Genomic DNA, 26,909 nt, shown 5'->3' on the forward strand with positions numbered 1-26,909 from the left:
TAATAATTTTACCCTTGCGTATATATATTTAAATGTAAGTGGTAATTCATAAAATAATATATAAAATTTCCATAAATTATTTTAATTATATATAAAATTTTATGAAAATATATTGTTTTTAGTACAGTTAATAAGTTTTGAAGTATATTAATACTATTTAACAAGTAACTTATTGTGCGTAATATATAAAATTTTTATAGTTTTAGTTTTATACATTGTCCAACATCTTGAAATTTTATATCTAGAAATTCATGATCAATTTTCTTCTAATTGTTCTTGCATTATTTGCTCTGAAAATAAAAACAAAATTTAAATTAATTAAATTTTAATATGTATTAATAATAGACTATTTTTGTATTTGAGAATTTGAAAAGTAATCCGAGTTCTTTTTTTTTTATTTATAAGCAGAACAAGAAAAGTAAAGTGATTAAAAATTAAAAAATAAATTGATTAATTTTATAATTTGAAAATTTGTAATTGATAATATGTTTATAAAAATATTAAAATTATTAACATATGTGAAATTCTTTTTTATTGTTGTTGTTATAAAGAACTTGGATTAATTTGCTTATAAATACTTAAAATTCCAAGTTTATTATTAAATTTTTTTATTTTAATATAACGTAAGTGAATTTTCATTATTCTAATAAGAATAATGTAAAGATTGAAAAAAATGATATATATAACTAAATTTTGAAAAAATTATGTTAGTCTGATTCTCAAATACAAAATTAATAAATATATAATCCGAATAAAAAAAAATTTATATTATATTATTGTAAAAAAAAAGATAATATTAATCGTTTCTTATAAATACAAAAGGACAAAAGATCAATACCTATGTAAATCACGTTTCATAGCAAGTTGCATGTCATGTTGCCAGCGATAAATATTTGGATATGTAATGGAGTTAAGTAATGTTGATACTGCATTATAAACAGCATAATCCAATTTTGTTGGTACTGGCCTATAAAATAATAAATAAAGCATTATGTATAGTAATTATAATATATAATTTTAATATATATATAATATTTTACCCTTCAAGAAATGTTCCAAAACCTTCTTCTGCATTTTGCATTTCATCATCAGAACTATCTATTGTTAATTGTGGTGATGATGGTGGTGTAAAAAATTCTAATTCATCTAAAAGAAAAAAAAATTACTTTAAGTATCTTCTACCACATATATCTATATAAATTTCATTTATTTTGAAATATTCAAAACTTACCTACATTATTTTGATCTTGATTATTTGATGTAAGTAATGACCATGATTGTAATTTATTACATAAATAGTCTATTTCATCAATTTGTAATTTTGTTTTTAAATTTTTGTTTGAATTAATTACATTATTTGATGTCTGTGAAAAATTGTATAAGAAATGCAACAATTTTAAATTAATTTAAAAATTAAATTAATATTTTTTATACCTGATTATAACGAAATAATTGATCTTGAAATTTATGTTCTAAATATTTTTCAAGTTTTATTAAACCTTCTTTAGTACGAAAATCTGCGAAATCATTCAAAAATGGCCAATATTCCTTCCATGATACTTGATATTCTTCTGCTAAGTCTCTAATAATTAAAATTTTCTTTTTTAAATTTATTAATTAATATTTTATATAATTTATATTATAATTTTAAGTCAAAATTTATAATACCTTCCAACTCGTTCAAGACCTTTTTCTGCATCTTGTAATCTCAAAGCTAAATTATTAGTAGGACTATCTATAGCATTAGATTCATCATCAGTTTTTTTAATTGGAGTCATACAAAGACGTGGAGGTGTTTTCCACTTTTTTCTGAATTCTAATGCTCTAGATTTTGTCATTGGTCCAGCAAATGCACGTACTTCTAAACGTGGACTAATTGGATCCGTATTTAAACTCTATAAAAATATTATTCATAAAATATGCAATGTAAATTAAAATATTTTAACATACCAAAGGACTAGTAGGAGAAAAAGGTTCCCCAATCATTGGTTGCAATGAATTATCATCTGATCTTAATACAGGTACATAATATTGATCTTCCAATAGCAAACGTATTTCTTTTTTCAATTCTTCATCTTCTTGACATATTCTACTACAAATTATCTATAATATCAACAAAGATATAATTAAATTAATATTTTACATAAAATACATATAAATGTAGAATGTACATGTAAAGAATATAAAGAGAAAATAAATTATAAATAAAAAATAATAAATTCATATATATATATATATATATATTAAACAAAATATATAATAATATTCTTTATAAAAAAATATCAAATATTTTATTACGTACATCTATTGGTAGTTGTTTATATTTATTTGGTAATGTTTTTATACAACATGGATATGAAACAAGAACTCGAACTACATTTTTTAAACCAAATTTAACTGCAAAATGTAATGGAGTTTCATTCAATCCCTTATCAGGTGTATTTAAATATAAATCTAATATAATCTGTGCACGATCTACATAACTCTTGCATTCATCACCATAAAGTAACTTTATAAAATCTGTATTTCCAACAGTGTTTAATATTAACTCACACATATCAGGTCTATCTGCTCTAACTGCAATATGTAATGCATTATAGCGGCATCCTTCCTATAATAAATAAATAAATGAAATTTTTAAATAATCTGTATATTAAACAATTTATATATTTCCTAAATATAACTTTAAGTTATGATTTACTTGCAGAATTGCAGGTGTATCTCCACTACCAATTAAATATCGTGGATTTCCCCATACTGTATTTTTTACAGCATATAGATCTCCATCTTTAATTAACTTTCTAAAACATACAAGATCTTGAGATCTTGGAGCTTTAAAATTATTTGATTTTTCTTCTATTATAGATATTGTTGTATTTGTTATACTATTTATATTATTTGCTTTTTCAAAACCAGTTTTTGCATATTCTTCAGCTTCTGATCGTATTTTAAATGATTTTAAACGACCAGTTTTAAATTCCTTAATTACTTTTAATGCTTCTGCTTTATCTTGATACACTCGAATATGATCTATAACATTTAAATAAAAATTATATATTATATTTAAATAATAAATTAAAAAGTTAAACTACAAAAAAATTATTTATTTTTATATATTTACCTTTAATATTGTTTTCCATTGAAAAATTAACATTTTCTTCAGGTATATATACTGCATGAAAAATTGTTTCATTTAACGTATTAGAATTTCCATGAATCATATGTAATGTTTCTGATATTTGTTCTGTTTCATCCATTATTTCTTTTCTTTAGCTTTTTTTTAATTATTTTTAAATCATATAATTATTTATTGGTTATGTATCACATATGAAAGTGCCAAAAATGTATCAAGCTATTAAATTTAACTTGTCTAACTTAATCTTAATAATTCTGTATATAATATTTTGTTTTCTTTAAATTAACTATAAAATATAAATTTACAAGAAAATAGAAAACTTGTATGATAAATTATTCAAAGCTAAATTTAATTTTCAGATTAGTAAACAATTGAACATAATGTAAAAGGCATTTACATTATTATGAAATTATATATGAAATTAATAATTTGTAATTTTTTTTTTTATATACAATACAAAATACTTAAAAAAGCATACCAATTCATAATCAACTGTCATTTATAAAGTTAACCAATCCTAGACAGATTTTAGGTCGTTGACCAATTAGTTTAAACGTAAAATAATTTATACATTTACAAATATTTATTTTAATATTTATTATTTAATATAAAACTGAATTTTAATTTTAATTTTTCTATTAATCATTAATAAATCAATTGAACAATTAAATTTAAAGATTAAATAGCTTAAATAAAGATTAAATAGCACTTATTAAATAATCATTTGATGAAATTTTTTTCTTATTATAATTTAAAATAAATATTAAAACATTTAATGGATTTAATAATATTTTTGATTTATTAATTTAAAATTTTATAATTTTTTATTGTTTATTATATAAATATAATTATTATTTGTTAAAATTTCACATATGAAAATTAAAAATTAAAAATTTCTAATTTGAACGATGATTTTTAAGTTGTTAATATAATATTTTAAATATGTATATATATAAATTTTATGTAAAATTGTATATAAAAATAAAAATTTTTTTATATAAGAAACATTAAATTGTCATTAAAAATTTAATTCATTTTATTTATTAAATTATCATAATATTTGTTATAATATATTAAATTGTTTATTCAAATGACACAGTCACGTCTGGAGAAGTCATTTTGTTGAGAAAACACGTGCACCTGTAAAACTATTAAACATTGAATGAGTTTAAGAACACTGAATGGGCGGAGCTATCACCATACCATCGTAATCAACCAATGAAAAATTCAATAAGTATTTACAAACCGCACATCATCAAATGTGTATTATCACTCTAGCTATATGTAAGCATGTATTTTTTTCAATCGTATTTAAGATTAGACTTGAGAGTTTCGGGGCAATGTTATTGTCGGAAAGGATTACTAATAGTTCGAATGTGGACATCGTGCGAAGTACATCGTTTAAAACGCTTTTTTTATAAGTAATGTTCAAAGTGTTAAAAAAAGAGAATCAGTATTTTTTTATCTATTGTACAATTATTTTTGACAATCAATTTAAACAAAGTAATAATAAATAGTATAACAAATAAGGGAATTCCAAAATGAATTTATCGTTTGCTGGTTGTGGTTTCCTTGGTATTTATCATGTTGGTGTAGCAGTGTGTTTTAAGAAATACGCTCCACACTTACTTTTGGATAAGATTAGTGGTGCATCGGTTGGTGCTATCGCTGCTTGTTGTCTTCTTTGTGATTTACCCCTCGGTGAGTGAACTCCTTTGTTTACATATCTACCAGATATATAATATCATAAACTTAAATAATTAGTTTTTTTAGTATTATAGTTCAATTTGACTTTTGATACTTTATATCTTATATCTTATATCTATTGCATATTTGTTCAATTACAACAAATTATTTTCAACGATTTCATATTGTAATTAAACTATTAATTTTGTTTTTTTGATTATTACTACAGAATATTATTACAGAATATTAAAATGTAATATATATCTACAGAAAATTATATTTATATATTATCAAGTTAAATAATTTGTTTTCATAAATTTTTTAATTTTTTAAATTCCTAAATTTTAATATTTTTTTCATATATTGTTATTAATTTAGTATATAATCATTGTGAAATATTTAAATAAATAAAAAACAATATAAATGAAAAAAGATAAAAATATATGAAATATATAAAATATAATTATTATAATTTTATAATAGATAAAATAACTATAATATTTTATATTTGGCATATATAATTGCATATATAAATGCAATTTTACTTATTATATCTAATCTATAAATTTATTATTAAATTTATTATAATTAATCTATAAATTATAAATTAGTTACATTATATTTATTTATAATATTTAAAAAAATTTATAAAATTAATAGTAAAAATTATATAAACTTAATCATGTTACAAATAAATCTCATAACTAGGTCAAGCTTAGAATAAACAAATTAGAAATAACAGCAAGAATACTTATCAAATGTTTATATTTATGAGTAAGATTGAATAAATATATAATATAATGAAGGCAAATAATAATTAATAGAAATTATATATATATATATTACGAATTATTGAAAATTTATTATAACAAAAATTTCTTATTTTATGTGAAAGAAAAATATAGTTTAATAATAATTAATCTGAATATTGATTGAGAACTATCCATTTACTAATCATATTAAAATTAAATTGTCAAGATATATTATAAAAAAAAGTTTATAAATAAATTTTTTTAAAATTATATAGATTACATAATTTAGTTTAAAAATTACTTAACTAAAATTACTAATAAATTTTAATAAATGTTCTATGATGAATGAATGAAAATAAATTATAATAATTCAATTTATAAATTTTAAACAAAATCAAAAATTATTATATAAATAAAATATATAGAAGATAATTTTTAATGATTTCTTATTCCTATATAAATTTGCTATTATATATTTTATCATATACAGTACAGTATCATGGCTAACTAGAAATCTGATGCTTTCGTAATATAAAACTTCTATCTTATAAAATTGAATATTTTAAATTAATATTAAATATGTAAGAAATAATTTCTAAAACATTCTATATAATAAGACAAAAAATATATAATTAAAATTTTTTATGATTTTGTTATTTTTGTAAGATAATTAGAAATTTAATATATTTAAATCATAAATATATTATAGATTAAAACTATATTCGATTTAAAATAGATAAAATATTCGTAATAGTTTTATAATCTTATTCGAAATGAAATAAAGAAATATTAATTCAATTTATAATTTACAATTTTAAAAAAAACCAAATATTTTCTATTAAATTTATAAAATAAAAATAAAAATATTATTCAATATTTTTTATTTCCATATTATTGTGCATAAAATCATATAAATATAATATATATATAGTAAATAAATAAATATGTATAGTAATATGCAATATATTTTATTATTAAATATTTAATAAGAAACAAAAGATTATATTATTTTTTTATTGTTTCAAGATGATTCATATTATATAAAATAATTAGTTTATTGTTATCAAATTTCTTTGTTAAGAAGTTTTATGATTTTGAAATATCTACATCTATAATATATCCATTAATTTGATATTTTTAGAAAAATTAATTATTTATGCTTTAAATTATTAAAAATTAATTTATCATATATAATTATGTTTAATTTCTAATCTAAATCTCTTTCTAAAATTTTTAAATCAATTGTATGTAATTTTTGTATATAATTAATATTACAAATACATATTATTCATATTATTTAAAAATAATATTGTACAATAATAAAACAATATATAAATAAATAATAATTCATATATTGTTAAGAAGCGAATATAGAACAACAATCTTTTTAAAAAAAAATATTAGTATATTGTTCATAATAATATATGATTGCTATAATAATAAATAGTTGATATATATATATATATATGTAATTTAATATTATATTTATGTATGTATCGTTCAATGCACACGAAAATATCATAGAATTATTTGCGTAATTTATGACATTATTATATGATTATGTTGTGATGAATGAAATAAAGATGAAATATTTTTATTTTCTTTAAATATAATTCATATCAATACGCGATAAAGTATAATATTAAACACAATTCAAATAAATAATTGAAATATAAATATAATTTTTCAGTTATATTCTAACAAGTAAAATATCTTAAAATATAATTAATTCAAAAACAATAATTGTCAATATTGATTTTATTTTTAGAATATATATATATATATATATATATATATGTGTAAAGAATAACTCTTTAATATTTAATAAAAAAAAATGTCGTCATTCAACATTGTTATATCACTGCAGAATATAATTATCGTAATCATATATTTAAATATTCATAATAATGTAAACATTTTATACACATAATGTCTATTGGACACATTTAAAATTGTATTATAGATTTATACTATTAGCTATGTAATATACATATTGAGTATATATTATTTATAGTTTGAATCCAAAAGATCATTTTTGAATCGCGGCATTAAAAACATTTTTTTAATAATAAAGTTTTTCTAATTTCTGTCTAATTGCGTTCAATGATTAAGAATGTGCTATAAACTTTTTTAAGCGTATAAATTTCTAAAATTGTCTATAAAATTGATTTATTATTTTGAATTAATTCTTTAATATTAATATATTCATGAGACTATCAATTATTTCATTTCGAGTTTAAATTTTTTTAATCTTTTTTAAATCATATTTCATGAATATCGAGTTAAAGACGGTATCTACTTCATTTAATTAAATTTAATCAATTAAAGTTTTTTTGACTATTTTCATCTTCTTTAAACATTTATTCAAAACAGTCTGTGAATCTTCGATTCAATTAACAAATTTCTTAATTAAAACAGAAAAAAATTGAAACTCAGAATCTCAAATATTCAAAAATATCTCTTCAAAAATATTTCAATTTTATTTTCTCTAATTCAAATCTTTAATATAAATATTTATATATTCTTTTAATACTCAATGTTATATATTTATATATTCATCATTATTCATTGAACCATCGTTATTACCTTAATTGGAATCATTACAAATGCGTAAAGCATTCGGAAATTTACAATCTCCACTGACGTGGATTTAATAGTGAACAATATTCAAGTGTGCATATGTAGTGTATATATATAAATATATATATAAATATGTATATGTATATGTATATAAATATATTATGTCATGTTGACTATATATTACATTTAAGACAAATATAAAAATAAAAAAATATAATAAAAAATAAAATACATAGAAATTAAGAATATAGATAAGAAATTAGAACATAGAAATTAAATAATATATATATTTTATATATATAAGAATAAATTAAGAGATAATCATGATTATATAAATCATTCATGTATATGTTCAATATTATATTAATACATTATTTGACTTATATAACTTGTTAAAATAAAAATTTTTAATTTATTGAATTTTTTATTTTTTATTAATTGAAAGTAATAATTGAAATTGAATTTTCAACTTTTATTTCTAATAAGATTTATATTAATGATGAATAAATTTCATTGTTATTCAAAAAATAAAAATTTATTATAATTGTTATTTATAATTAATTAAATTTTTAATTTATCTTTTAAATTAAATATATATATTATATATAAATAATTCGATATTAAAATAATTAAAAAATTTTTATTATTTAGAAATTTTACCATCTGATATTACGAAAAAAATGGTTAAAGTCTAAATAATATCGATAAAAGTAGAAAAACAAAGATTTTAGATAAATTAAAACAAAGATTTAAACTGATAATCTGCTATTGTTATAAAATTAAAAAATAATCATATTAAGTTCTTTTGATATCGATAAAACAATATTAGATATACGTTTCAAATAATAAATTTATTTCAATTTCTGTCATTGTAGGTGATATTTATTCTCTAGTAGTTTCAATATTTTAATTAGAAGATAAATTCCTTCTGAGTGATAACATCAATAGAGAATGTAATACATTAAACAAACAAAGAAATGTTTTTGTACTAATGTGATAAAAGATAAGACTATATATATACATATAAATTTATTCTCTTCTTGCAAAATATTATAAAAAATATGATGAATTAGGAATTATGAAATGGCAATAATATTAAATATTAATTGTGAAAAATTATTATATTTGTATTATAAATTTAAAAATATAGCAATTTAAAAAATCAAAATTTTAAAAATTTTGTTTTGTTTCATATTGAAATATGAAAGATTTTAATCAAATCAATATTTAATAATATGTATATAATAATATATATGTAATATATATATATATATATATATATATATATACTGTAATATATGTAATTCGTATTAAAAAAGTTCGAAAATTATATATATATTATTTATATTGGATATATATGAATCATCAATTTAAAAAAATTTTTTCTTTGTATAGGAATATTAAGAATCCAACAAAAAATATATTTATTTATAGAAAATATATTTAGTGTATAAAAAATTTTAAATTTCAAATTGTATGGTTAAAATTGTTGCATAAAGATTGAATTATATAAAATTAAAGATTTTTAGTTTATAAAACATTTTTATTAATCAAAAATATATTTGTAGTATATAGTATATAAGATGTATTTTTAATATATAACATGAAATGTATAATATTTTATAAATGTATAACGAAGTGTTATCAATAAGTGTTCTCGAACTAAATATATTTTCCTTTATTAATTATATTTGTTTTTTTCTTTTTCTTTTTCTTTTTTTTTTTAAATAATATAAATGATGATAATAATATATGAAACTTTTATTATATCATTTTATTATATTATTATATATCATTTCGATTCTGTATAAATATAACATAGTTTTTTTACCTTGATTTTATATAATATAATTATAATATAAATTTATATAATATATTTTTTATTTTTATTTTTCATTATATGTGTTCATTTTATATGGATATAAAAATTAATTTTTTTTTGTTTATGCAATTTTTAAATTAGATATTTTTATAGATAAATTAGATATATAAATTAGATAGATAGATAAATAAATTATATATATCATCTTTATGTAACATTTATGATATACTAAATTAAATACTTGAAATTATTTTAAAAAAGAAAGAATATTATAAAAGATAAAATATTAGATATTTTATTATTTATATCTTTAAACAATAAAATTTTTTTTTTTACTTTAATAAATAATAACAATATGAATAATATTATAAATATTTATTTATTTAAAAATATTCTGGTACATTAATAAATTAACATATGTAAGTATTTAAATGTACATGTATATAATAAATATCTATATATATATAACTATTATGTAGCTGAATCACGTGCTGAGAAGCATATAAATTTAGAATTTTAATACTCTCTCTTTATATGTATATACGTATTTAATTATACATGTACACGAATAATTAAATGATTGATGATATTTCACAATTATATTTACATATGTATATAATTTATATTTACATATGCATATATATATTAAGTTTGTGTAAATTCATATCTATTATAATATTTGTAATTGTAATTTAATATATATTATTAATATATACATGTATCATATATGCTTTAATATTAATATATATTCAAAACTACGGCTTTAAAATTTCAAATTTGTTTTATATTTCTCTAATGTATAAAATATTTTATGTAAAAATTTAAATTCTTCAAATGATTTTTTAAATCAAAATAAAATAAAAATCAGTAATAAAAAAATGCATTCTCGGTTTTATTTTTTATTAATAATTAAAAATTGTTGAAAATATATATTATCTGTGTAAACTTTCCTAAGTGAATGAATATAGAATACATAAGCAACAGAAACACATATAATCTTCAACAACATTTACATCCTCATATACATAAATCATAGAAAAGAAGATGATTTGAAAATTACTATGTTCTCAATAATGAAAAGAAACTGAAAATTTTATTCTTTTTCTTATTTTTTATTCTTGATTTTCGTTTTATTTTGATTTGAAAAATTACCGCTTAAATTTTCGAATATTTTTAGCCAGTCTATATATATATATATATATATACAATTTATTAATAATTTTTAAATAATTTTTAAATAATAATTATATCTTTATTAATAATAATTATGAACAAAATAATAATTTTAGATACATTATCATATTTATAGATAATAGATATATTACAGTTAGATTATTGATATAGATTATAGAATGGAGTAAAAATTATGATATAAATCTTTTATATAAAAGTCTATTATAAGAATTTATGACAATTTATACATTCTCAACCAATATGTATACATATAATTTTAAATTTATTGTAACAATAATATTATATAAAATTTAAAAATAATATTGTAAAAAATAGCAACACGCGAAAATATATAATGTATGAAATATATTATTCTTAATTTAATTCTTTTTATAAAATATAATTTTTAATTAATTTTATTTCAATTTAATTATTTATTGAATATTTATGATGAGATAAATATAAAATGATTTTTGTTTTTTTTTTATATAAAATATGAAAATATAAATTTATTTAAAAAAATATGTTGACTTAAAATATTAAAAATTTTTGAAGAAAAAATGAAGTATTATAAATATAAAAAATAAAATATATATAGAAATAGAAATGTTAAGTCTAATTTATTACACTTTAAATGATTAATCCGTTTAAATCTTTTAATTTAAAAAAAAAAATATGTCGCAATCACATATCTGCAATAGTTTCAGAGAAATTTATTCTGTACTTATGTTATTTTATATACAATTTAAATGAAATTCATATTTAAAAGAAAGCATTTTAAACGAAATTATTAAGATAATTTATTTTTAATCAATAAGATTAATTTCAACAATTTAAGTTATACTATATTTTATATATTATACATTTACATATTATAATTTTCATAATAACTTTAAAAATATATTTATTTATAGGTGAGATCACAAGTAATGTATTACGCGTTGCACGTGAAGCACGTCAACGAACTCTTGGTCCATTTAGTCCATCGTTTAATGTACAAGAAATATTGTTAGAAAGTTTACAAAAGGTACTAATAATGATATTAAATAAATATAAATATTCAATATTCAATTTTTCGAAAGTGGAAAGCAATGCATATAATATTTGCATTTTTCAAAATTATTGCATAAAACAATAGAAACTAAAATTAATTAATATTATTAATATTTTAATAAATAAAAAAATATTATGTATTATAGTTTCTTCCTAATGATGCTCATATTCGTGTGAGTGGTAAACTTCATGTTTCCTTAACAAGAGTATACGATGGAAAAAATGTAATTGTTTCACAATTCTCATCTAGAGAAGACTTATTACAAGTAAAAAAATAATATTTTACTTTATATTTTCTATTTTATTTATTTAGTTGAATTTAATAAAATCATGTATTATATTTATAATTGTTATTATTTATGCAATTTTTTTGAATGTTCATTAATATAGAATTAAAATATATTTAAATTTTATTTTCATAGGCATTATTGGCCAGTGCATTTGTTCCTATTTTTTCTGGTCTTTTACCACCAAGATTTCATGGTATTAGATACATGGATGGTGGTTTTAGTGATAATCTTCCAACACTTGATGAAAATACTATTACTATTAGTCCTTTTTGTGGAGAAAGTGATATTTGTCCTAGAGATGTTTCTTCTCAACTTTTCCATGTATGTTATTAAAAAATTTTATTATATTTTAACATACTATAATTAATTAAATAATTTTAAAAGAATATAATTTAAGATTATTTTAATTAATATAAGAATATATAAGATTAAAATAATATTTGTTAATTTATAGGTCAATCTTGCAAATACAAGTATAGAACTTTCAAGACAAAATATATATAGGTTTGCAAGAATACTTTTTCCACCAAATACAGAGGTAATTTTATTAATTAATAAAATAAAATTGTATAAATTGCTTATAAAGATAATTTAATCTTACATATATATATAATGTTTTTATAATTATTGTATATAGCACTACAATTTATTTATATTTTTTCTTTATGATAAAAAATTTTGATAACATTAAATTATGCTAATAAAATTATTTAATAGCATAAATAGTTGTAATTATTAAAAATTTTTTACAGATACTTTCAAATATGTGCAAACAAGGATTTGATGATGCATTAAGATTTCTTCATCGAAATAATTTACTTAATTGTACTCGATGTTTAGCAGTACAATCCACATTTGTTGTTTCAGAAACTCTTGATGATAATATGGATTATGACCCTGAATGTTTAGAATGTAAAATGCATAGACAGGTACATAATATTAAATATATTAAATATATTAATAATTTTCATATCATATAAATAATAATTAAATAATAGTGAATATAAAATACAAATAATTGTATAAAACATTTTTTATATAAATATTTTTTATATTTATATATATAAATATATTATAATATATATATAATATATATAATATATATATTATAATATATAAATATTATATAAATATTTTTATATGTATATATAAATATACATATATTTTATACATATATTTTTTATAGGAAGCATTAGTATCTAATTTACCTGAAACAGTTATGACCATATTTCAAGATGCAATTGATTCAGCTAATAAAGGTTTAATTAATTGGTTATTTAAACATCGAAGTGTAAAACTTTTGTCATTACTTAGTTTACCATGTACATTGCCAGCAGATGTTGTGTATGCAACTTTTACAAAGTAAGTTATGTATTACATACATAATTTGATTTTTTTTCTTTTACCTTTTACATTTTATTTTGTATATTGTATTTTTAGTATTTAATTATATAAGTATATATGTAATTATATTTATATATTTATAAGTAAGTAGATCAATAAGAAATTAATATGCATGAACTATTTTTATTACGAAAATATTTTATTTATTTTATCTATCTATCCTTTTGAAATTCTTTCACCAGTACTTGAGAATTAGAAATCTTCCTTATTTGAAATATCCATTAAATACAATCAAACATAAGCATGGGAACATTAAAATCATCATCCATTATTAGAACAGAATCTAATTGACATCAGTATTATATATTCAGTATTATATTCGCAATAATATTATACTTAGCAAAACAACAGTAACTATCAGTTGTCTGTGAGGAAGATAATTGTCTGTCTATTGAAGAAGACATTATGTATTTTGTAAAAAGATGAAATAAATAAACATTTATTATGCAAGCAGCAAGCAAAAATCTTGATTGGCAAAATTAAGATTGTTAATAAAACAGTATGATATTGATGACACTGATGATACTGCTGATGTTCTGCTATTATCATTAAATAGATTATATTTTTATTAGAATATATTATTAATATAAATATACAGATACTGATTGTCAATTAGAGCAGCAAACAGTCAAATGAATGATGATCTTTTAAAAGCTTATATACATTGAAACATATTGACTCTTAATTTCATAATGCAAATTATGTAATATTAATTTAAATTAAGTTCATTTTAATGTGTTGAACATTGATTAATAAATAAATTCTGATGCTAATGCAATATATGTAATTTATTTGAAACGGATATATAATTTAATAAAATTAAGAGTTGATATGTTGTGTGGTAGCTGACTAACAAGCTGATTGCTTTAAATTGCATGTAATAAAATTAATTTTTATAATATAATTACATATGCTAATAAACTAATATATTATATATTTATATTTAAATTAAAAATTAATATTCAAAAATTATTATAATAAATTACAAATCAATACATTCATTTTTTCTATAATTAATACTGGTTATTAATTTTGATGCTTGATATTATTAGAAATTAAGTTTATATATTTTAAATTTCATTTTATATATTAAAATTATTTATTCATTCATATTTTTACTAAAAAATTTTCATCAACAAAATTGATAAAATATAATTTTCTACATATTTCAATTATCTGTTTGTAATCATATATTTTTTTATATTTATTTTTTAATATCACAATTATATATAATATAATATCACATTTAACATTATGCATGTGATCATAGTCTGATTGGTAACAAGATAGAAAGTCATACCTTGGAATACAATATAATTGGCAATATTCTTCATACACCTCCACAGATGATTTCTTGTGCTAAACATATGACACCTTCTCGGTAAGCTTTGCATTTTTTTAAGTTTTGCTATTTAAAAAAGCTTTGCAAATTTTTAAATATTGCTCTGTAAAATGGCTTTTATATTATTAAATATTCAATCATAAAAAATAAAATTAAAAAATATATATAAACTGAGATTTATTTATATAGTGAATAAATAATAAAAAGTTTTATTTTTATTTTATTATTATAAATAATAAAGATATATAAATATATATAAATAATAAAAATTTACTATTATAAATAAATATATATTATAAATAAAAATTTCAGAAAATTTCATTTTATATGTTCATGTATTTGTATATTATGCATTTATTTATTTATGTTTTAAGTTATATGCATGTTTATTTATATTTAATGTAAAAAGCCATAACTTTTTCTTTTTATACTTTTTTTCTGTATATTTTTCTATAAATGTATACTTTATATATAATATATTTTTATCTAATTAGGTTAAATATTAATAAATTAATATTTTATTTTATTTTCAGATTTATTTTGAATGTACCTAAATTACAAAGAAATCTATTAGAATTAAAAAAATTTTTCTTAAATCAATTAAATATGTTATTTCCTAAAATCAATGTTTATTACCAACAAATGCCACAGACTATTAAATGTCAATTAGCTATCACAGAATATGGTTCAAGTAAATATAATCTTTTATATTTTATATTTTAATTATAGCAAAATAAAATTATAATTATAATTATAATTATTATTAAAATTATAATTATATATTAATATTAAATTTTTCAGATATATATGATATGGAAGCAGCAGAAAAAACTGATAATTTATATAAAAATAAAAAAAATTTAAATTTAACATTACAATATAATGAATTGTAAGTCTACAGATTTTAATAATTTAAAACTTTTTAATTTTAATAAATATTATTTTTTATTATCTTTTAATTTATATTTCCTAGACAACCATGGAAAGATCATATTAATACATCAAATTGCGTTATAAATATGTCTAATCTCTCAACTAATGATACATTTGAAAATATTCTTCAGGTATATCATAAACATATTAATAAATCGTTAATTATTAAATTTATTAATAATTTTTAATATTTAAAATATATATTTATATTATTTTAATATAATTATATTATATATTATATAAAAAATATATTTTAATAAATTATTAATCTTTTTTAAAGTAAAAAGATTTATATTTTTTTTAAATATATATAGGTAACTTCTGATCAAGAAGCTGTAATGGCATATTATTATATGGATGATAACAACAAAGTACAAGTTACAGAGATATTTGATGTTACGGATTCTGAATCACATGCAATGTTATCCATAGAAGAAGTTGAAAATAATACAAAATTACAATTTGATGAATGGGATGAACCTACTTGGTTATCTCAACATACATTTAATGATGGTAATTTGTTTTAATTTAATTGTTTATTTGTATCTGTCATATAATGTAAGACAAAAAGAATTATTTTTTGTTGCAACAGAATCAGATGCAAATCAGCAAAGTGTTGAAAATTTATCAGAAATGTCTCTAGAAGATGATATTTTGGGTATCTTAAATACATCTTCTGATCCAGAGAGTGAATGGGAAATAAGTAAAGAGTTACAAACAATAAAAATTTCCAAATCATCAAATACTCGACTAGAACTAGATTAACCATTATTAAAAATTAAAAGTAAAAAAATTTTTTTTTATTTGAAGTAAGATATGTGAGTATATGTACATAATAATATATTATTGTTATATTATTTATAGTCAATTATATGTATAGTCAATACTATAACCAATGATATTGGTGCTATTATAGAAAAAGTTAACAATGTTCAAAATTGATAATTTTTTATAATATTTAAACATTTATCTAGAACAATTAAAACATAAAAACTTTTATAAAATGAAAGCTGCAAATTTAACAGCTTTATAATTTATAATCTATGTTTTGCACTATAAATAAAAAATATAGTGTAAGCAACATATGAAAATGTGATATAAATGTATATAAAGGAACCATCTTTAACAAATTAATGAAACATATACAATAGTTTATTATTAATACATTTTAGTAAAATATATTTAACATTGTTATTAAATACTTGCACTTTAAATAGGATAGATGTTCAAAGAAGAGACTGATAATAATGGAAATGTACATGAAAGATTATTTTATTATTTTATTGAATATTAAATTATTGTTTTTGTTACTTTGTATGAAAATTAAGTAAGTTATTTTTTTTATTTTCTTTTTTGATCTAATTCTAATTGTATTTTCTATAAAAAATTATTAAAAATTTTATATATATTTTACTAAAAATTAAGACATTATCAGATTAATCGTGCAATTATTAATTATAATAAATATTTAAATAAATTATGAAATTAATTATTTAAATTAAAATAAGAAAAAAAATTTGTAATTGCATACAGCTGGAACTGAATGCTGATTAATATACAAAGTTTTTATGATATTTGTTATTAAGAATAATTAATTATTTTAAAATTATTATTAAAAAATAAAATTTTTCTATCAAAAATGCTACTAAACTGTACTAAATGTTATTATATAATTATATATTTTAATATATAATTTTAGCAATAATTATTAAAAGCACAATTTATATATTTAATTATATATGTTATAATTAATATAAAGATTTATAAAAAAAAAGTTGCTTATAAAGGCTGCAGATTAAATGTGTACATATAATATAATTAACATACAGTAAATATTGAATAAATGCAAAAAACATGTATTTTATTTTCAATGTGATTTGAGCTTCAAAATTCATTCTTAAATTTTGTCGAATATAAAAAAATGTAACAAAGTAAAAAAGAAAAATAACGACAATCAAGAATTTAAAACAAATTCCTAAGATAATATTAATCCAATTAATAATAATAATTGAAATTCTATTATTATGAAACTTTTTCATATTTAATATTTTTATTTAATTTTTTATTATACATTTATGAGTTTTATTTTTAAAATAAGGCTAAACATAATATAATTTACATGATATTTGCATATTTAATGTATTTAAATAATAATAATAAAAAACAAATAATAAATAAATAATAATTTTTTTAATTTTTAATTTATGAAATATTTATCATGTTCATATCATATTTTAATGATAAAAATCTCTTACATATTTTGATAAAAATTTAATTTAAAAAAAAAAATTATTATTGTAATAATATTATGTTATTAATATTCAATTTAGGATCAGATTATTGTTCCATTTTTCCTAATGAATCAAAAGAGTATGTCCTGTGATGGAAAAATTTACATTTATAACATAATAAATTAATTTTTATAAAAAATTATACAATATTTACTGTATTAATTTAGATTAGGAAAAAATATCAAATTATATTATATATATTTCTAATTTTTATATACTCAGAAACTAATACTTATTATTTATCATTTTTAATTTGATAGATACATCTTTTTTAAAAAAAATATATATGTATATCAAAAAAAATTTTTATTTGAAATAAATATTAAGAATATAAAAAAAGGGTCGAGGTCAATAAAAAATGGAATATTTATTATATTTTTTAATATAAAACAAATCATATTCGTATGTATAAGTTATATGTACAATAATTGAAACCGCCTTCAAAGTAATATTTTGAGGCAAAATTCCGTTTTTTTTCTTCCTTTTTTCTATATTTTTTATTTTTTTTTATTTTTTTTTGTAGAAATAATTTATTGCACATGCGCACAAGTATATAATATGTTGATTTTTATAAAATATGTCTTTGCTGATAAACATTGATCTTTCGTGAATAAAAATTTTATAATTTACAATTATAATTGCATGCATAATTAAAATTTTTAAATGTCATATTAACTTAATATACAAATACCTCATTATTCTTTATAGGCAGGCTCCAATTATTTAAATATAATGAAATATTAATTATTTGAACATGTTCAGGCTGGGTCTTCCCCAGGAGCAGATGTAGAATTTCTTTGAGGCTCAATTTGAGTTCTGTTTTGTGAATTGCTGGTTGCAACTGCCACTTTGTGTTGTGTAGTTAAACACTGTAATTGTTGGAGTTGTACAGGTTTGACAAGAGTTCTCTGTAACTACATAATAAATAACATTTAATTTGTTTTATAACTTTAATTATAATAAATTTGAAATATACTTTTATATATATATATATATTCTTTTTTAATAATAATAATTTATATTATATTTATAATAATGTAAAAATATATACTTGTTGTTGTGATAATGTCGTTACTCCAAGATTTTGGGTTTGCTGACTGCACTGTCCTGTAGAAGCTCTAGCATGCAAGGATTTCGTCAATAATGTTTGTTTATTTGCAGGTACTACTTGAGAAGAAGGTGTCGTTTGAGATGCCATAAGCACTGGTTTCGTAGCTGCTACAAAAGACAATACTATTTTTATTTTTTTATTTACTAAAAGCAAATTTAATTTAATTTCCTAAAATATAAAAAGTTTATAAAAAGTTTAAAGATAATAAATTCATTTTTCATATTAAATTTATATAAAAACATTTCTTCATAAAAGTAATGATTATAAAATAATATAAAAATGATAAATTCTATTATTTTGTTTAATGATTTTAATAATGAATTTTATTTTAATATTTTTAAACAATAATGCATATACTATAACATAATATATAGTTACTTACCCATTATAGGAGTTAACACCTGTTTATTACCAGATAATATTAATTGACTGGCTGTTACTGTTTTAGCCACAGTTACTAATTGATTTGATAAAACAGTTGATTTAACTTGATTTGGTTGTACTTGGCGAGTTATATGATTAAGTCGTGGCCTTTGAGATCCAACAAGTTGAATTGCTTGTCCACCCTAAAAAACAAATGTTTTTTTCATTTTATAATTATATATTCTATAAATTATAAATATAATAAAATTGATATATATACCTGTGCAAGAGTGACAGAATTATTACTACGTATGTTTTGTTGTGATAATCCTTTCACAGCAGAAGGTATTATTTGGGCTACAACATTTATGTTACAAAAAAATATATATTATATTGATATTATTAACCTTATATAAGAATATAACAATTACTTAACTTTTTAAATCAAATATGTTAAATATGTTAAATATGTTAAATAAAATAATCTATATAAAAATAATATCACACATAAATTCAATCAGAAAAAATTCTTACCAATTGGTAATGATAAATGAGTATTGGCAGGATTAGCTATTACTACCGTTGGTGTACTTCCAGCAATAGCTGTTGTAACAACTGTAGTAGCTACCATCTAAAAACATAAATCAATATGTAGAATAATTTTTATATTTTGTATGATATAAATCGAAATATGCAAATGTATGAAATACAAAAAAAACTAACACTAGAAACCGTAGTACAAGTATTAGTTGCAGATGAAATAGGCAGAGAAACTATTACTCCTGTAGGTGTAACGGAACCCGTCGTCGCTGACACATTTAGCGACATCGTAATGGGTTGTGATAATCCGGGAAATGATACCTGTCGTACAACGAATAGTACAGTAGTATTTCATCTTCTAGGCCATATGTAGAAATAAACTGCTCTCCACAACCTGAACATTTTGAAGACCATTGATGGAATTTGACAGACTAGTAAGATTTACTCCCTGTAGATTTACATTGGTAGATGGTGGCGTAGTCATTGATGTCGCAGATTGATTATTTTGACTGGAAGAAGCAGTTAATCGTTCAAGTAGAGAAGAACCTGAATTAATTCCTGGTATTGGATTATCTGCAGAAGGTGTTCCTATTAATATAAAGAAATATATTTTAATAATGCGAATATATAATTTCATATTATATCTTAAATAAATGAAAAATTATTAATTACAAGAAGGATAAATTTCATATTCTATAATAAAGATTACCTGCTAAAAGGGCTGAAAGTCCTGACATTGATAATCCTAATGTTGAAGTAGGATCTTGCACGCGAGCTAATTTTACAGCTGTTGCTTTTACAGGTTGTTGCTTACAACTTAATTGTCCTGTTAAAGTTGAACTTAAACTTACCCTTACCTAAAAAATATATTTCTTAGAATTTCATAAAAATATATATTTAAAAATAAGAATAGTTATTTAACTTACTTGACCAGTCGTGCTAGGCACATTAATAACGTTTCCATGACTAAGAACTCTAGATGGGATGGAAGCATTTAAAGAGATCCTTCGAGGCTGGACTTTCTGTTGCGTCAAATTGGCAGGACTACTATTTAACAAACTAAGGATTGCAGCATTATTTGACTTATTTGTAGTCTGTGCATTAGTATTCATAGCAGCAGCAGCTGCATTTGCTGCAAGAATTTTTAATAAAGTGTTTTTTAATTTTTTAGTATTTTTTTTATTTTTCCAATATAATTTATATTAATATTGTAACAAACCTGCAGCTTGCTGTTGAAATTGTTGAGCAGAATTCATAAGAGATGTTACAAGAGCTGTTATTGCTGGATTGGTAGAATGTTTCTTAAATGGTATTTCACTTTGGTTCTGATTAACAGTTTCTGTCACACAATTTTGTGTTCCAGCCTGTAACTGAGCTTGCTATAAATAAAATAATACATAAAATTATATAAAATTGTTCAGATATTATAATAAAATACAATATCATATAATTTATATATAATTCCAATTATAATAATACCAAAACTGGAACATTTGTAGATGTAGCATTATTAATAGTATTGTTTGATTTTTGTTGAAAAACTAAAATTCCAGATCCATTACAGGAACTACCATCAGTAACTGACATTGTAGAATTATCAATTTGTACAGATGTAGAGGCATTTGATCCACCATTAGTTAAAGTTTGCCCTGGACTTATCGATGTAGCTTCATTCTGGGCAATAACTTGTGGAATATTTGTTGCATCTACGCAAGTCAAATTATTTTGTGCAGAAGTAGTTTCTGTCATAGTTTTCATTGAAGCTACTTGCCCAGCTAAAGTATTTAACTGACCTTGAGCTCTTGATAAGATCTAAAATAATTGTTAAATATTAGTTTATTTTAGAATTTTATTAAAGTTCATCATAGTCATTAAATATATTTATAATAATTACTTATATATATTTAATAAAAAAATATTTAATTTACCTGCTGTGCTACATGTTGAGATTGAGCTTGTTGTAAGTGCTGAGCAACTAATTGCGCTGCTTTTGCCTGCTGTGCCTTAAACATAATATTTAAAAATTTAATATAAAAATATATATTGAAAAAAAATGTTAATATAATATATTAAGTTTAATAAATTTTAAATAATCTATTTGATTTACTATTTAAAATAATTGCAAACCTGTTGATGCGCTCGTTGCATACCAGGTGTACATGTTACACGAGGGACCTGCCCTGGTACAACATGTTTTATTCTAACATTTTTTCTACCTTCTTCTGTAAATATTTCAGTAAATTGTTGGATGTAATGATTTGCTAAAACTCTTGTACCTAGTGTAAACCTAAACAAAAATTTTCAACATTTATTTTTCAAGTCAATTTTTATGACTTGAAAACTTCAAAATTTGATATAGCAAAAACAAAATAATTATTAAAAATGAAAAAATTCTTACCGGCATGCAGATCCATTTTTTTCTCCTTCACGATGATTCTTATCCATATAAAGCTCTCCCAGGTACTCAGAATTAGAAGGTCTTTGGAGAATTGAGAGCTTTATGTGATCTATTTCACCTTGATTTCCTCCAGTTTCTAATATATATTCTTCTATAACGTGTGGCAAACAGTCTTTTGTTTCTCGCGGGCGTTCGTATGCTTTTGCAAATCTATCATATATTAAATATAAATTTATTTTGATATATGGTATTACATATAATTAAATATATAATTAAAAATTAACAATTGAAATATACCTTAAAACATCAATGGGTGTATTTGGTGGAAGTAAAGGAGGATTTGTAAGAGAAGGCGTTGGACAGGCAGTGGCTGTAACTATTCCCCTTTTTGCTCTTAATTTCTGCATTAAATCTTGTATTGTCAATCCTTCTGGTTGTGCTAATTGTTCCAATTTTCTTTTGCGATTAACTGTAACCTATAATAAAATAACATAATATATTCAATTTAATATATATTAAATTTCAAAATTAAATTAATTTGATTAAATTTATTTGAAAAAAATATATGAATAAAATTAAATAATTTAAATTTTTTTATTTATGAATTTAATCTATCAAAATTAATTACTTGTGAAAACTTTTTTGCTTGTCGCATAAGTTGATGATCAGTAAGCAAAGATTTAGATTGTTTTAATCGTGTTGTAGCTAAACTAGGAATAGGATTTGGATCAAGACAAAGAGGTCCTTGAGTAGCTGCAACTAAATGTGATTCTAACATTAATCGTTCTTCATGACTCCAGTCACCATCACTAGTCAAGGTTGATACATCTGAGAGTACACTCTAAAAAATATTAAAAAATTATTTTAATTTATTTTATTTTTTATTTTAATTTCATAATTAAAAAATATTTTTACATTAATATTCTTCAAACTCTATCTTTGTTCATTTTATGGATTTTACAAAATAGATATAATATAAAAAATAAAAACATAACATAAAAAAATTATATATTTATATACAAAAAAATTTTCATTTACTAAAATAACATAAAAATAAAGAAAATTGTTTTCAACATTTTTAAACTTTTTCTTCTTATTGATAATAAAGAATTTTTAATAAATATTTCAAATAATGAAAAAGTATTATAAAATATAATATTTTATTAAAAATTAAAAATATGAACATTGCTATTTTTTTTTTAAAAAAATATATCTTCCGCAATCCGCAAATCACAGTTTGAAAAATAATAATTTTTATTAAATAATATATAAAATAATATATTATTTCGTTTTATTTCTCACTTGTGTTGTAGGCTTAAGAAGCACATGATGAACCTCAGCTTTAGTATGAGGAAATGTTTTTCGATAATCTCGAACTTCAGCTATTATACAGCCATCATAAAATAAATGAGAATGATTGGTTTCCAGTTGCTCTGCCAACATTGCAGGCAATTGACCATTATCTATACATGAAAGCAATTCACCCTGTTCATAACCCATCAGTTGTGTTTCAGCTAATATTGAATTTTTATCATATTGATTTCCTTTATCACTGTTAAATTAAAATTATTTAATTAATTTATTTCGCATAAATTTAATTATATTAAATTATTTAATATAATTTATTTAATTATGAATCTTCTTTTTCAATAGATTATAAAAAATTATTATATATAATTTTAATTATATAATAATAAAAAAAATATACTTACCTATTTCTTATAGCTAATGAGTATCCTTTATTACCAGCATAGAGATTAACAATTAATGTATGTAAACCTTCTCTCTGTACCAATCTTCCCAAAAGATCACATTCATTTTCTAAATTATTCTATTAGATAAAAGCATTAGTGAATTTTTATATTGAATAATTGAATAATTAAATAATTTAGTATATTAAATCTTTTGATTATATAACAAAAGAATATTAATTAAAAAATATTAATTAAAAAATAATTTAATAAAAAATATACATACCAATACAGAATCAGGAGTTGCATAAGGAACTTTAGTAAGTTCTTCAAAATATAATCTAGTCAATTTAGATTGAATACTGTGTTTTGAATGACTTTGATCTTTTTTTTGAATTGATGATTTATCACAAATTAAATTTACAGAATTTTGTCCTTGAATATTTTTCCAACATTTAGATACTTGATTTATCATATCCTATATAAGAAATATAAATACAAGCAAATCTTATATGAATTAATTAAAAAATTATATTATATAAATTAATAATTAAATAAATATTAAATAATACCTGAGCCTGCCGACACGCATCTTCTAAACTAGAGGCTGTGCCAATCATTTTAATTTTTGATTGCTAATACCATTTAATGTCATATCTGATATAATAATAAATTTTCATAATCTGAAATAATTTCATAAAATATTAAAATCATTGACATAATATAAAATTCTCAAATTAATTCAAATTCAAAATTTTTTTTTAAACTAGACTAATATAATTAAAATATAAATTCTAAAATATAAATTGTAATTATCAAATATATATATATATATATATATATAATATGTAAGTATAAAACTTTTATTTTTCAAATTATTTTATTTTTTAAATATTTTATATTTATAAATAAATTTTTTTAAATATATTAAATAAAATATATTTAGTATAATGTTTAAATATATTGTTATAAATAAATTATTTACTATATATTAAAATTTTTGTAAAATAAACACATAAATATAACTTTTTAATATATTATTTTAAATTTATTTAGTATATAAAAATCATAATAATATTGTTAATATTTCTCTATTATAAATTCTTATCATTACTTGTTATAAAATATGAATTCATTAGAAATATATAAATTTTTATGATCAAGTTGAATTACTTTTATATTAATGGAAAAAAGCATTGATATAATTTAACATTAACATTTAATTAAAATAAATTCAAAATTATATCAAAACATTATATTATATAAAACTATATTTATAGTATAGTATTCAATATATATATATATATACATATATATATATGTATATAGATATATCCATATAAAAATATTATTTATATATTCATATAAAAATATTTCAATAATTTTGAAAATAGCTTTAAGTAAATATTTGATACATAATGATAATAATCTTTTGCAAATATAGAAAAAACAAAATATTTTACAAATACATTTTTATATAAAATTGTCTATTGATGAGACTAGTATCTTTCTTATCTCATCTTAATATTATAATAAATATTATAACAAATATTTCAAATATAATAATAAATTGATATAATTAAAGTATCAAAAAATGAAGAATAAAATTAATAAATTAAATTTACCGAAACAAAAGATTAAGTACAAGTTAAAAATAAATGCACGATATGTTTTAATCACAGCGTGAATCCTCCGAATGTCAAAACAAGCACGCTACATGAGAGGTTATGTAAATGTTTATGAATTAATATCAATCACACTTAAATATTTCAAGTAAAATATAAACAATGAATTATTTACCTTCAATGGACCTAAAAAGTGATCTAATAGTAAACATTGGATATAGGAGGTGACTCAAGTTAATTTTCTTATCATAACCTCACACCAATTGATAAATAATACACAAGTTTACAGGTAGTGAAAATACTTGTCAGTAAGTCTTAATAATTAACAAAAATTATTTAATGTCAAATAAATAATATTTACAAATTAGAAACGTCATTTTTGGACACAATGTAACCTATTATACAAACACCACACAATCATAGACTGGAAAATTGACCACATTTCTTTCTAGCAAGTTATTCAATTTATACTTCGCAAGCTCAACTAGTATCGGAATAACTACAGACGAATTTAGTATTTCATGTTCAACATGGATCTCACTTAAAAAGAAGATAGATATATGAGAAAAGTTATTAACGTAAAAGAGAAACAGCATTAAGAAGTCTAACCAACTTTTCAGAAAATTTACTTATAAAAATAATATATGAATAATTATATATTAATATGAATTTAATCGAAACAAAATCTTTTTTATAAAAATATTATATTATTCCTAGAT

General features: G+C 19.3%; 3 protein-coding genes across 12 annotated transcripts; 1 reads left to right on the forward strand and 2 right to left on the reverse strand.

The window, feature by feature from the left end:
- Window positions 1–19: 19 nt before the first annotated feature.
- Window positions 20–3,498, reverse strand: LOC122719352 (ankyrin repeat and LEM domain-containing protein 2). 3 transcript variants are annotated; one of them, XM_043945090.1, is made up of 11 exons: window positions 3,122–3,498; window positions 2,702–3,030; window positions 2,554–2,611; window positions 2,303–2,397; window positions 1,951–2,103; window positions 1,669–1,895; window positions 1,435–1,582; window positions 1,232–1,364; window positions 1,041–1,146; window positions 839–967; window positions 20–290 (listed from the first exon to the last, which is right to left on the reverse strand). In XM_043945090.1, exons 1-11 carry the CDS (start codon window positions 3,255–3,257, stop codon window positions 242–244), a joined length of 1,563 nt encoding a protein of 520 aa, XP_043801025.1. In that variant the 5' UTR covers window positions 3,258–3,498; the 3' UTR covers window positions 20–241. The 3 variants fall into 3 exon arrangements, 2 of the variants coding, with proteins under 2 accessions (XP_043801025.1, XP_043801024.1); XM_043945089.1 differs by having other exon boundaries at window positions 2,303–2,611; window positions 3,122–3,496; XR_006347565.1 differs by lacking the exon at window positions 20–290 and having other exon boundaries at window positions 927–967; window positions 1,236–1,364; window positions 2,303–2,611.
- A 940-nt stretch (window positions 3,499–4,438) lies between these two features.
- LOC122719328 (1-acylglycerol-3-phosphate O-acyltransferase Pnpla3) lies at window positions 4,439–19,693 on the forward strand. Of its 4 annotated transcripts, XR_006347562.1 has the most exons (14): window positions 4,439–4,837; window positions 12,064–12,176; window positions 12,349–12,468; window positions 12,625–12,813; window positions 12,947–13,030; window positions 13,245–13,421; window positions 13,679–13,854; window positions 15,167–15,277; window positions 15,772–15,929; window positions 16,040–16,127; window positions 16,212–16,302; window positions 16,486–16,684; window positions 16,764–16,989; window positions 19,624–19,693. XR_006347562.1 is itself a non-coding variant. In XM_043945047.1 (13 exons), the coding sequence occupies exons 1-13, from the start codon at window positions 4,678–4,680 to the stop codon at window positions 16,934–16,936; spliced, it is 1,839 nt and encodes a 612-aa protein (XP_043800982.1). In that variant the 5' UTR covers window positions 4,440–4,677; the 3' UTR covers window positions 16,937–17,653. The 4 variants fall into 4 exon arrangements, 3 of the variants coding, with proteins under 3 accessions (XP_043800983.1, XP_043800984.1, XP_043800982.1); XM_043945047.1 differs by lacking the exon at window positions 19,624–19,693 and having other exon boundaries at window positions 4,440–4,837; window positions 16,764–17,653; XM_043945048.1 differs by lacking the exons at window positions 15,167–15,277; window positions 19,624–19,693 and having other exon boundaries at window positions 16,764–17,654.
- On the reverse strand, window positions 18,811–26,788 carry LOC122719327 (transcription factor SPT20 homolog). Of its 5 annotated transcripts, XM_043945046.1 has the most exons (22): window positions 26,366–26,786; window positions 25,138–25,248; window positions 24,852–25,043; window positions 24,587–24,705; window positions 24,177–24,426; window positions 23,503–23,715; window positions 23,172–23,350; window positions 22,875–23,084; window positions 22,604–22,763; window positions 22,405–22,479; window positions 22,270–22,288; window positions 21,956–22,182; window positions 21,696–21,855; window positions 21,403–21,608; window positions 21,186–21,333; window positions 20,871–21,064; window positions 20,660–20,797; window positions 20,471–20,567; window positions 20,217–20,293; window positions 19,956–20,139; window positions 19,514–19,680; window positions 18,811–19,376 (listed from the first exon to the last, which is right to left on the reverse strand). In XM_043945046.1, exons 2-22 carry the CDS (start codon window positions 25,183–25,185, stop codon window positions 19,221–19,223), a joined length of 3,219 nt encoding a protein of 1,072 aa, XP_043800981.1. In that variant the 5' UTR covers window positions 25,186–25,248; window positions 26,366–26,786; the 3' UTR covers window positions 18,811–19,220. The 5 variants fall into 5 exon arrangements, with proteins under 5 accessions (XP_043800981.1, XP_043800980.1, XP_043800977.1 ...); XM_043945045.1 differs by having other exon boundaries at window positions 19,514–19,677; window positions 21,956–22,288; window positions 26,366–26,788; XM_043945042.1 differs by having other exon boundaries at window positions 21,956–22,288; window positions 26,366–26,785.
- Window positions 26,789–26,909: the final 121 nt, after the last annotated feature.

The sequence above is a fragment of the Apis laboriosa genome, unplaced genomic scaffold, assembly GCF_014066325.1.
Source record: "Apis laboriosa isolate Shangri-la unplaced genomic scaffold, ASM1406632v1 scaffold74_cov149, whole genome shotgun sequence".
In the NCBI taxonomy this organism is placed as follows: Eukaryota; Metazoa; Arthropoda; class Insecta; order Hymenoptera; family Apidae; genus Apis; species Apis laboriosa.

What these genes read in the sequence shown, in the direction of transcription:
- LOC122719352 (XM_043945089.1), bottom strand. Translation starts at nt 3,257, where the DNA reads ATGGATGAAACAGAACAAATATCAGAAACATTACATATGATTCATGGA. An exon ending in TCAAGATCAAAATAATGTAG is followed by an intron (nt 1,147 to 1,231) that starts GTAAGTTTTGAA and finishes TTTTTCTTTTAG; the next exon opens with ATGAATTAGAATTTTTTACA. An exon ending in ATGAAACGTGATTTACATAG is followed by an intron (nt 291 to 838) that starts GTATTGATCTTT and finishes TTTTATTTTCAG; the next exon opens with AGCAAATAATGCAAGAACAA.
- LOC122719328 (XM_043945047.1), top strand. Translation starts at nt 4,678, where the DNA reads ATGAATTTATCGTTTGCTGGTTGTGGTTTCCTTGGTATTTATCATGTT. An exon ending in TTTCTTCTCAACTTTTCCAT is followed by an intron (nt 12,814 to 12,946) that starts GTATGTTATTAA and finishes GTTAATTTATAG; the next exon opens with GTCAATCTTGCAAATACAAG. An exon ending in TTTTTCCACCAAATACAGAG is followed by an intron (nt 13,031 to 13,244) that starts GTAATTTTATTA and finishes AATTTTTTACAG; the next exon opens with ATACTTTCAAATATGTGCAA.
- LOC122719327 (XM_043945042.1), bottom strand. Translation starts at nt 25,185, where the DNA reads ATGATTGGCACAGCCTCTAGTTTAGAAGATGCGTGTCGGCAGGCTCAG. An exon ending in CTTGTACTACGGTTTCTAGT is followed by an intron (nt 20,568 to 20,659) that starts GTTAGTTTTTTT and finishes TTATGTTTTTAG; the next exon opens with ATGGTAGCTACTACAGTTGT. An exon ending in TCATTTATCATTACCAATTG is followed by an intron (nt 20,294 to 20,470) that starts GTAAGAATTTTT and finishes TAAATGTTGTAG; the next exon opens with CCCAAATAATACCTTCTGCT.